The 12,747-nt window shown below is 40.9% G+C and overlaps 1 protein-coding gene across 1 annotated transcript in view; it reads left to right on the top strand.

The window, feature by feature from the left end:
• ARFGEF1 (ARF guanine nucleotide exchange factor 1) overlaps nt 1-12,747 on the top strand; it is a 77,657-nt gene that overhangs the window by 18,293 nt on the left and 46,617 nt on the right. The window contains exon 2 of the mRNA XM_079983251.1: nt 10,974-11,004. Within this exon, the coding sequence (XP_079839377.1) occupies nt 10,974-11,004 (31 nt within the window). The remainder of the gene's footprint in view (nt 1-10,973; nt 11,005-12,747) is intronic.

Below are 12,747 nucleotides of genomic sequence, written 5' to 3'. Positions count from 1 at the left end.
ATGTGCTCTTGGTGAGTGAAAGCTGTGTTCATACTGTGCATATTGAATAAAACAAAGCCAAACTCTTACTTCCTGTGCAATGTTCACATAGTAAGGTGGTTTGTCCATGAATATCAAGCCGCAGGTCTGTGAGATCCAAGCTTCAAATCTATCCAAATCGTATCTGCTTGCTCCCTATCTGCTCAGAAAAATGTCACGTAGCCAGTGCCCCACAAATAGCAGGGCAGCTTAAAGATGGTGATAATGAACTGAAAAATCAATGCCAAGAAGAGGAAGCACTAGGCACCTCCTTCCTACCTACCCTTCTTCTTCATCCCTCAGCCTATCCAGGCTGGTTTTAGTTGTGGGGTGGGTGGTGGGGCTGAAATCTTAGGAAGATATAGTTAAAACCTTGAATAATATCTTACACTGGAAGGTTATTTTGTGTATTCTGAGTACCGGTAGCTGAGGAAGCACCTGAGTTTTGCACTAATCTTTTTAGGCCTATTGATTCCTTGTACTATTTATTGGGCTCCATTGGGAATAGGCACAGTGCATGTTTTGTACTCTTACTAGTCCCCATGAGAACTTCCCACGAGGGACCTGTCTTTTGCCATTATTTTCTCCAATGCCTGCTGCTGGCATTTCATTAACCTTTCTACAAGAGTTCTGACATATCATTTCAGAATTGCATATACACAGAGAGAAAATCCTTTTCACCAATTCCTTTTTATTATCACTGTGGATTGCATGGGGCGGGCAGGATAGAGGCATTGGATCAAAGATTTGCTGATACCTGACTTCCTCAATTTGGAATTCTCACAATGAATTCTCACAATGAATCAAAGCATTGTTGGGTTAATTTCTTCTATTGACACATTTACAGGAATGTTTCTGCAACTGAATAAGGCATTCAGTTAGTTGGTGGGTTGGGAGGGCTTGCTTCCAAGACCCATCTTGCCAAATGTTGGCAGTAGCAACTGCTTTGATCAAGAGAGTCCTGTAGGGGATATATCTCCCATGTCACATCACAGAACTGCTGTGGTCCACAGAGCAGGTTGGAGTTGAAAGTTCCGAGGTATTCTGTAAGTAAGGGGAGAAAGGTAGATTCCTTTTTCCTTCTGAATTAGCAAAGTGTTGGATTTGGGAGGAGATAGGTACACGAAGCATGGCCCCATGGTGCATGGGTATGCAAACTAAGGCCCTGGGGCCGGATCTGGCCCAATCGCCTTCTGAATCTGGCCTGCGGACAGTCGGGGAATCAGCGTGTTTTTACATGAATAAAATGTGACTTTTTATTTAAAATGCATCTCTGGGTTATTTGTGGGGCATAGGAATTCATTCATTTTTTTCCCTTCAAAATATAGTCTAGCCCCCCACAAGGTCTGAGGGACATTGGACCGGCCCCCTTCTGAAAAAGTTTGCTGACCCCTGGTGTACAGTGTGTGTGTTTTCACACACTAGCTTTCTTTTGGCTCTTTTTATCCCTTACTTTTCCTCATGCTTGTCCTTCAGAAATGAAATTTAGCATACAAAGCCTAGTCTCATTGAGGTGCTAGTTTTCTGTATTTAGGCTGCACTACAATGTGCAGTTCCTGCCAACCTAGCAGTTTGAAAGCACATCAGAGTGCAAGTAGATAAATAGGTACTGCTGCGGCAGGAAGGTAAACGGCGTTTCCGTGCGCTGCTCTGGTTTGCCGGAAGTGGCTTAGTCATGCTGGCCACATGACCCGGAAGCTGTACGCCGGCTCCCTCGGCCAGTAAAGCGAGATGAGCGCCGCAACCCCAGAGTCGGTCACGACTGGATCTAATGGTCAGGGGTCCCTTTAACTTTACCTTACAATGTGCAGTGGTACAGTTCAAACAGATTTACTACCTCAGTGAGAACTGGACCTAAGGTTGACTTGTGCTGCTGCGTAGGAGTTGTAGTAGGAGCTGCCTGGATGGGAAAAGAAATGCGAATAGAATTATAGGTTACTGTGACTAGATAGAAGGTAAAACAGTGAGTTTTCTGGAAGTTTTCACGGATCTGCGGAATACTCTTTGCTACCATCAGTAAAGACTAGGGGGTACTTCAACAAAATGTTTCAGGATATTATTTCCTAACTGGAATACTCTTGTTCAGGGTTCTAGCCAACCAGCCACAACCTCCTTTCATTCAGCCACCATCTCATTTTCAAGTCTGCTTTTCTAACTGATACTCAACAATCTGTGGCTACTGGAAGCCGCCATAGTCCAGGGCTCAGCTTGGGAAACATAATACTGTAGGGGTTCCTTTCTCTTCTTGGGGTCAGGAGGTAGAGAAAAGCTCTGTATTATGGGTGGTGGCAGAAGAAAATGTAATTAGGGGAGTAGGGCAGGAGAAGGATGACCACTCCTGGAAACCTTGCAAGGTTGTCTTTGATACTAACGTTAGGAATTGAAGAGATGCTGTTTATCGTAGATAAAGGTTAGACATGACATTTCTCTTCTTTGACAGTTTTCTGAATTGCAAAGTAAATGCCACAGGCTTAGATCCAAAGTGCTCCATGTATGAGGGGAAGAGTTTCCACTGATACCCTAACCCCACAGCCTACTATGGCTTTTAGTCACCGTTCTCCTAACCCACAGAAATGGTTTTTCATGGAGTGCAAGGGGCTGAAAAATCCTTATGTTCTGCATGGTGCTTGTGTCTAGGTCAGTGCTCTTAACTTTGGGGAAATGTTTTCTTGGTTCTAAAATAACAATAAAGAAATGCACTTTAGTCTAATTTTCTGGCCCTATTCTTTGCACAACAAATGACATTGTTCTTTGTGGTTAGCTCAGTGTCTGTTTACATCAGGTTATTTCTCTAGTTGTCTTTCCTGCACAGCATGTTTGACCATTTTTATCCTATGGCCTTTGTTGTAAAACTTGTTCTTTATCACACTGTAATACTCCTTCTCACACTGTAATATTACTTCCTGGATAATAATTATGGAAAAATTGTGTTTTGCTGCATGGTTTCTCCCTTCCCATATATAGAACACATATGCTATGGAAAACACTTACCGTATTTGGGATAATCCTCATACTCTTACACTTAAGATCCCAGTGTTGAGCTGCATCCTTGAAACCTTGAGAACCCATGAGAATGCAGTATTGAACTACAAAGAATGTTCATGACAAGTCATGACATGCCTGTTGTATCTTTGGTGCTTACCTGCCTGCAGCGTAAGCAGTTGTTGTACTATAGCCACTGAATGCAATCCATAGATTCAAGCTATTTGAAAGCTGGACCACCTCTTTGAGAATGCATAAAACATGATGGGGGAAAAGTTTGTCTGGTTAAGTGAATCAGGCTCAGAAAGTTCCTTGCATAGGCTTGAATATATGGCACACAGAGGGTAAAATGCTCTGTGTGCTGTAATATTATTTAAATTAGCTTTTTGCCTGTTAATTCAATATTCTGTGTGTTTTGCTGGAAGGCTGCTTAACTTTGGCCTTCTTGCTGCTTCTGTAGTCTCTCTTGGTTTCACAAATGTTTTCTGGAGGTCTGATAATGTGTGAAGATGACATTGTAGAATTGGAAGAGACCCTGAGGGTCATCTATTCCAGTCTCCTGCAGTGCAAGAGTATCAATGCCACTGATATGAATTTCATGAATTTCCTGTTACGACCGTAAATATCACTTCCAGCTCCATAAAATTCAGCCACCAATATATAATTGGGCAATACTCTGTATGAATTGGTTGATGTTGCACAAAGGAAGAAATGCTTTGTTAAATAACTCTGAATAGGAGTTTAAAAGCTATTATTAGTTGCAGACAAGTCCATCAAGCCTAAATAAAAATTACACTAACTGAACCACATGTCTTCTTCTTGTTGTTGTAATAATAATAATAATAATTTAATTTAATTTAAATTCTGTCTGTCAGTGCAAAGTTTCCCAGGATGGTACATAACAATATAATACATATACAAATCTATACTATACAAAAACCCATATAACCAAAAATATAAAACAAATATATTCCAAAAGTGAAGTAGAAAAGAATCAAAATTAGAAAATGCAGTAGCATTCTAGTTCTCAACCCGCTTCATGTACCTGAGAAAACAAACACATCTGGAGCTGACATCTAAAAGGAAATTATGTTGAATGCAACTGAAGCTCTGTGAGAAAGGAATTCCATATCTGTGGTGCCATAAGAAACATGGCTCTTTGCCACTGTCCCTCTAACTCTGGATATCAGCAGAATTATGAAGTGGTCTCTCCTGAAGAATTTAAGGCACAGCCTGGCTGGAAATTGTGGTTGTGGTCCTGAAGATACTTGGTTTCTAGACCATGTAGGACTTTATAGATCAAGTCAACACCTTAAATTGAGCTCAGTAGCAACAGGACAGCCAGTGTAGATCCTTTAGGATAGGTGTAATCTGATCTATTGTGATAAGCGGGTGGTGCTGTGGTCCAAACTACTGAGCCTCTTGGGCTTACTGATCGGAAGGTTGGTGGTTTGAATCCCCGCAATGGGGTGAGCTCCCGTTGCTCTATCCCGGCTTCTGCCAACCTAGCATTTTGAAAGCACGCCAGTGCAAATAGATAAATAGGTACCACTGCAGTGGAAAGGTAAACAGCGTTTCCATGCGCTCTGGTTTCCATCATGGTGTTCTGTTGCGCCAGAAGTGGTTTAGTCATTCTGGCCACATGACCAACGCCAGCTCCCTTGGCCAGAAAAGCGAGATGAGCCTCATAGTCACCTTTGGACTTAACGGTCCAGGGGTCCTTTACCTTACCATTACCTTTAATCTGATCTATTATAACAGATATTATTGTTAAACACCAAGTTCCTAACACATGTGAACTCATAGGTTTCCGTCAAAACTCTGAATCATTATGGGCATTCTGTTTTATATCTAGATATATTCTTAAACTACAGTAGGAAGAATACTTTAAAATAGAAAGTTATCATTATAAAGCCACAGGAAGTCACATGAGACATAAGAGGATTTCCAGAACCTTAAGTGAACCAATGTCATTTTTAAAAGGCTTCGCATGAAAAGGTGAACAGTGTTCGAAACTCTCATTGTTCTACATGTATTTTGCAACAGGGAATTTCATTCGTGCAAGCAGTTTCTGAGCTCTGGGTGCAGTGCTGCACCTAAGATTTCAGATTAAAACTGCAGAGTGGAAGGAAAGCGCACCTAGACATTCTGTTGTTGTGCCCATAACCTAGGTTTAAAGTGCCATTTAGCTCCTAGCTTTCATATCTCAGTTTCTAATACTGAAGGTGAAGTGCATAATGCTGTGTCAGATTACTAGAGTTAGTCAAAGTGAGTTTAGCCTGCATCTTTTTTATTCTACTTCACATTTAATTTGCAGCAACAGATTATTTTTGCAATTAAATGCTTCTGTTTTCCTGAAATTAAACAGGAATAAGCAGTTTAGTTGTATGTAGCTGCCAGCAGGTGGGTATACTGAAGTAATCTGTACGATCTGACACCCCACCCCACCCCCAAAATCTGGAATATAGAACAAACTAAAGCTAAACGAAGAGTTGGATTTAATGACCTAAGCCGAGTGTCTTCAAACTAGTATTGTATGCATTTCCCCCCTCTTTCTTCGCTGAAATATGGGTTTGCCTTTGTGCTTGACATGCACTTTGGAGCACTTACCAGATGCCAAGGCAGAGCAAACCTCTGTCCCCATCCTGTGCTGTGTTGGTTGAAGGATTGTTTTGTGCCTCCATTTCTCAGCTCTGAGTTTATAACTGGAGTGAGGAGCAGGATACTTTCTTCTAACCTCATGCTCATACATCAGATCCAAGATCCTACTCCTTGGAGGGAGATACTGGCAACAAAATTTGGGTTGACTAGCAAGCTCAGTCAAAGTTTGTTTATTCGTGATGAGGAACATAAGAGCCTAAGAAAAGCCTTGCTGGATACAGTGATACTTCCGGTTACAAACTTAATTCGTTCTGGAGGTCCGTTCTTAACGTGAAACTGTTCTTAACCTGAGGCATGCTTTCACTAATGGGGCCTCCCGCTGCCGCCGTGCCACCAGAGCGCGACTTCCGCTCACATCCCGAGGCAAAGTTCGCAACCAGGAGACCTACTTTCGGGTTAGCGGAGCTTGTTACCTGAAGCGTTCGTAAGGAGGAACATAACCCGAGGTTCCACTGTGAAGCCAAAGGTCCATTTAGTCCAGCATTCTGGTCTTGCCAGTGGGCAACTAGATGCCTATTGGAAGCCCACAAGCAGGATTTGAGTGCAACAGTGCTGTCTCCATTTGTGATGCCAAGCAAAATGTGTTCTCCCTAGCAGAGAGCACGTGTTGCGGTGGGGGATACAAGCCACCTCATTGTTGCTGGGCAGATTTATGGAGGGACCCAGGCAGTGAATTGGTTAATTGGGTCGCTGGGGAGAACTGCTTGTTTCCAATTTTGAAGGAGGGGTCAGAGGTTTTAAATACTGGATGCCCAACTTTGAGCGTTCTCTTGGCTGTTTGCACCGGATTACCCGCCCACCCTCCCTGTATTGGGGGGGGGGTTGTTCGCTTGACTTTGCTATGCCTGTCATGGGGTCGTCTGCTTTGAGGTAGGGGCCTGGTAGGGATTTGTCCATCTGGCTGATTGGCTGGTGCCATTTGGTTTTGCCTACTGTGTAGCAAATCGTCACAACTTGTAAGGTTGGCGGTTAGGCATTGGTTCAAATTGGTTGGTGGAGGGGTAAGTGCCTACCCCTCCAATGGTGTGCGGAAAGGGAATTCCGTTAAAGGAATCCAGGGGCTTGCCATTCTTTTCGTCCTTGTCCCTGGCATTGGACTTGGGCCGTGCAAGCCACCAGGAGCATGAGGGGAGAAGTGAGGGATTGAGGCCCAGCTTCATTTTCTCCCCAAAATTTGTTTCCCACACTGGCTTTAGCTGGGATCCAGAAGTCAGTTCTGTCCCCTGGGCAAGGACAGATGGTCTGAACCAATGCCTAAGCAACCACTCACTCGGATATATTTTAAAAATATATTTAAATAATATATTTTGGCCAAAATCGTGCCAAAAACCCAAACCGAAATTGATGTGTGATGTGTGAGTTATTGGGGGGTGGCTTGGGGACCTCGAAACGCAACTAGTATTCAACGACATACTGCCTCAGATAAAAGACAGTCATCATGACTAGTAGGCATTGATGACCTTGTCATCTTTGAATTTGTCTAGTATTATGAGGTAATATTATGTGTTCCTGTCAAAATTTCAAGGTATTTTCCAACCATAGAGTTGGAACATATAGAGTTGGATGGGACTACAAGGGTCATCTAGCCCAACCCCCTGCAATGCTGGAATTATCACATGGTTGATTATCACATGGTTATGCTTTCTGGTTGATGTGTCCCTGCCAAGTTTATGCCCTGATGTGTCTGAGCAAAGAGAATCCATAAGTCTGCAGTAGTGCTGCAAGGACTTCTTTGTTTTTTCAAACACACTGCCATTCATTCTCATTGATTCTGTTCAGTCTTTCTCCTAAGCAGATGAATGCCGCTGTTAAGACTGGGGCTGGGATCTCTAGAATTCTGAATAAGTTTGGATTAAAATCAGGTATTTTGTAGTGTACTCATGCAGCCATTTCCACATTGATGTGAAGACAGTGTTGGCTCCATTTGAAGAGTTGAGCAATCCCTTTCTAGAAGACACTGAAGAGCCACTAGTTCACAAAGAATTTCACAATGCAAAAAACATGGTAAAGATAAGCACATTTGACTGTGATGTTGGACTGTTATAGTTAAGGAAGTTTTGGCAAATGAAATATTTTGACTAGCTGAAGAAATGGTCAGTCTGATCTCAAAGGACTGTACTTTTGGTTCTTGAACAATGGTGGGGGGAGCTGCATTCTTACAAAGGGAATGGAGTGCTACTTTGAAGTGTGACCTAAATCCATCTGAAGACTTGTTGCTAGTTGATTACTAGCTGCAAATGGGAGATCTTGAATACTACTTCAAACAGAAAAAGCATAGCTGGTTGTCATCTGGTATGAAGTCTGGCCTAGCTTGTGTGCCTCTGTTTTTGCATAAACAGATAAACATTTTTCCTGACATTAGTTGATTATTTTGCCTTGGTCAGTGTATTCAATGTGGATAATGCTTAAAATTTCTTAAGTATCCTGGATTTAATTTCCTGTCAAATTATTTGATACCGCACAACACAAAGTCTATGAGTGGTATTCAACTACGTTTCAGTCAGAGTAAACCCATTGAAATGAATGAACATGATGAAGTTCAGTTAGTTTATATCAGTGTGTCTATTCTGAGTAAAGCATAGCTGAATATTACCACCCCATGTGAATAATAGAATGTAAGAGAAGCGAGACACGTGGGAAATACACTGTGGCACCCTTGCCCACAGCTGCCCACCAGCTGGCAGACCTTCTTGAGAACTTCCTTGCAGAAATAATGATAAAACGTAGATGTGGCAAGCTATTGATCAGCATGTATGAAGAGCTCATAATTTCTTTTCAAAATAACTGTTGCTGAATTGTTGCTCCATGTAAAAGTGGGCTGTGGATGAATACTCCATTCTCCTATGAGTTGAGCTATGGCTTGAAATGGCACAGGCACACAAAATACTGTTCTCTTGGGCAGAATATCAGGCTTCTAGTATCTATACCAAGGTGGCTAATCCTGAGGCTAAATGGCACCTGCCAATTGCAGGGGCCACTGCTATAGACTACTATTCTCTTCTGTTCATTCTCAGAGAAAGTTCTAATGCTGGGGTGCTCATAGTCCTAAGTAGCTCGCTAGGCTAGAGTCCCTGCAATCTGTCCAGGAGTTCCAGTTAACAAGCTCTGATATGGCTGACTTTTTAAACTACGTTTGACTGTAGTTTTGAAAGGATTTATTCTGTGTCAAATTCATTTACATCACTGTCATCATTTCCATTAGGTGAACCCGGCCATAAAGTAGGATTGGTTTTTCTGATGGAAGCTTATTAAAGATCTAAGAAATTTGACATTTAATTGAAGAACAAATCTGGGCCTTTGTCTTATTGTGTTCTCCGTCTGCATTCCCTTGGCAGTTAATCATATAATGCTCTTGAGCATGAAATTAACAGTAAAAATGACATAGCTGATGTTCCATCTTTGGAAATGGGGGGAATTCTGAAAGTAAATTCTGAAACTTTGAATATTTTTAGAGTAGAGGATCTTTGTGCTTTGAGAATTTGCATTTTAAAATGGTTTATGTAAACCATACTACTACTAGAATTTTGGGCTGTCTGTGTATAAAGTACAAAGAGGACTGAATCACTAGGGTTCTTTAAAAACAAAAGGGTTGATTTGATAGGAGGTCTAATCCAGAGACTTCCCACAAGCAGAATTCTGCTCGTGGAATGTCCTACAGGAGAAAGGGAGTGGTAATATTTCCTGAACCCTCCTACCCCTATGCCCTCTGAAAGGTTGTTTAGATGGTTATTGGGCCTTCTGGAACAGAAGGCGTGGTGAATTGGGGATCTACAGACGGAGGAAAAATTCAGCTAAAAATTCTCAGCCCCTTCCTTGAGTGGGAACCTCAGCTGGATCAGAGCACTTTTCATAAACAGAAGGAACTCTTCCGTTTGTGAAAGGGCATGTCTGGATCTAACCCACAGGAAGGATTATTTGCAAATTTTGCGTTTGAGCAGATAAAGCAGTGGTGTCCCAACTTTTTTCAAGGAGGGCCAGATTTGATGAAGTGAAGGGCTGTGAGGGCCAACCAAAGAGCCAACCAAAGTTGTTGACCTTTTTTTTAGGATTGAAGTTGTTGAGGTTTTTTTGGGTTTTACCCCAGGAAATAAACTGCTACAGGATTAAACCAACCAGCAGGCCGGATTAGGCCCCCGCAACGGACTTTGGACATGCCTGAGATAAAGCATAACTTATTTGGCATAAAACAGGAGTGAGGAAGCTTTCTCAGATAGAGGGGTTACGTTCTCACCTAGGCAGCCCTCCAGGGACTGCTTGCCATTGATGGGCAGGGCCAGAAATAAAATGAGCGAAGGACCAAAAGTGAATTTTACCAATGTACACACTCACCACTATCCATCCTTCATCCAGACAACCATCAGGTGTTACCCGAGTTCAAAGACACATACCAGCCAGGCGAAAACACTCAATGGTATGAAATAGGTCTGGTGAGAGGTGTGGCCTGGGGAAAATCCCAAGGGCAAGATAGATATTTATAAAAGTATATCTTTATAAAAAAATAGACGAAAAATAAAAATATTTGGCAATTTGAACAGCTATTTTGGTGGCACGGTTGGGGGAGTTGTCTATTATAATCTAGGAAGTCTACATAAAATTCAGTTATAATTCCAATGAAATTGGCAATAAACCAATGTTCTAGCCTGTTATGAATAAATGTTCTATTGTGAAAATATTTTCTTGCTAGCCTGTTGTGAATAGATTACAATTACTTCAAACTTCCCAGTATAATGTCTGCCTATAGCAATGGTGAGATCTGTATAGGGTGTGTTTATACACATGTGTGTATATTTGTGTATATATGTGTATATCTTCAGTAATGTTGTTTTGTAGTGCAGTATAAATTACTTAATTTCAGACTGGAAAACACTTGGGGCTGGAGGGTTGGGAGAGAAGGCTTGCCTACTTATTCACCTTCTGAACAAGATTTCTTAAGGATTTTTTTCTTTCAAAGCACATAATACAAATTGTTTCACATCTTGTCCATGAATGTTTATGGGTTTTCAGGGTTTAGTCTACATTTGATGCTTGCTTGTAAGCAGGAAGACATTCTTTTTCAGTTTATCTTGAGACATATTCATGATTTAATTTTAAATGGTGATTGAAGTGGGCTGAATCATACTGTGGTATATGCATGTGTGTATATAGTAATGTAATCCTAATGTGTTCTTTGGCAGTTGAGCAGCACTGGAAATGTAGAACGATATTTATAAATGTTTATAAATTTTAGTTTAATGTAATTTAATATTAGTTTATTTATGTTAGTGTTGCTGTAATGTTTGTAAAACAGGTTTTTATTTCCTTTTTTTCTCCAGAGGAAATAAAAGCAGAAACTGGAAAACAAAGGTACTTTTTTCTTTATTAATCATGATTAATTGCTCTGAAAATACATTCAGCATCATTTGTACAGAGATGAAGTCAGTTGTCATTGTACCTTTTGGGGGGGGGGAAGCTTTATGAACTACAGTGGTACCTCGGTTTATGAACTTAATCCGTTGCGGAAGTCCATTTTTAAACCAAAACTGTTCTTAAACCAAGGTGCACTTTCCCTAATGAGACCTCCCACTGCCGGTGCCCTTCCATCGTTTGGATTCCGTTCTTAGACCGAGATGGTTCTCAAACCAAGGTGCCACTGTATATGTTTTGCCACTAAGTTACCATGCCTAGAGTGTATGAGGTTCACTGCATACTTGCTGTAACTTGAAGAAATTAAAAACTTTTACTTGTAGTGTACAAATTAATTTTTTGAGCACTTTCTTGCTAATCACTCTGACTTCAGTTTACACTTGGAAAACGTGTAAAGTATGTCAGCATGTTGTTAAGAATAATTAAGAGTATTAGCATCCTTTGTGAGAAACAGGTTTTTAATGCTTTGTTAGACATTTCATGACTTCAGAAGAGTCTTGAGATGGAAAACTTGGTCTCCTCACATTTGTCCTTCTGACACAGGACCTCCCTATAGGCACCTAGTATGAAGGGAACATTGTAGCTCTTTCAAATTTTAAAAAGCAAGCAAGCAAGCAAGCCCTAAACAAAATTGTTACTTTTCAGATGGAGATTGGACCAAAAATTTAATTGCAAGTCTATAAAACAGTCTTCCCAATCCCCTGCAAATGAAACATGGTAAAGGAGCACATATAAAGGGAAACGGCAAAGAACTAAAAAGATACTCATGTCACAAGGTTCTAAAGCATGAAGGTACAAAATGAAATCCTTAACCAAATGTCAACAAGCATAGCAATTAAGGAAACAATTCTTAAATCGCAAAGTAACATTCAATATAAACACACAGGATGTATAAACTGAACCAAAATCCCTCCTAGCAGTGGTCCAGAGGTAGTATATAATGATGATCTAACAGGTATAACAGTGAAATATGTAGTTAGAAAACTAAACTGGATACGTTCCGACCCATATAGGTATTCCCTACTGTAAAATGACAGCAGTATTAATATATAGCCTCTCTTTCCAAGCTTGTTAAAGAACAGTATGTACAGGAACAGAGTGAAGACACATTCTCTAGCAGTATTTACAATACCATAAATGCCATGGTATTTGTAAATACCATGTCACAAGTCTGATTATTGGTTACCATAGAAAGGAACTACACTCCTACTAATACTGAAAAAAGTGCTTCAAATCCATAAATTGAAGTTGTTAATGAGGGAGTAGGGTGCCACCTTAATATGGAATTGATAAATTTCACCCAAGAATTGTAGGAAAAGCATGAAAGCTTACATCCAACGTCATGTGAACTTCTTCCTTCCTTTCTTCCCTCCTCCCCCCCCCCCAATGTGCTCCAGAGGGTTGGGAAACCCCCACAGTGCATTTAGAGAATCATGGGGTTTATAGGAGAGAGGGGAAGTCTCATTGCACAATTAAGTGGATGGATATCCTAAGTTAGGTACTGAAATAGTCTTGCAATATATATGTTTGTTGTTAGGAGGGATGCAAAAGCCTTTCATCAATAAAAGATAGTTGGATTTTGTATGCAAAATCCAACTTACCTGTCATGAAATCATTACTTAAATACTGAAAAGTGGTTAGTCCTAATTTACTGGAAGGCAAACATCATTGTCTCGGATCATG

This window comes from Podarcis cretensis (genome assembly GCF_951804945.1).
Source record: "Podarcis cretensis genome assembly, chromosome: 7".
In the NCBI taxonomy this organism is placed as follows: Eukaryota; Metazoa; Chordata; class Lepidosauria; order Squamata; family Lacertidae; genus Podarcis; species Podarcis cretensis.
This window is presented reverse-complemented; position numbering and strand designations above follow the sequence as displayed.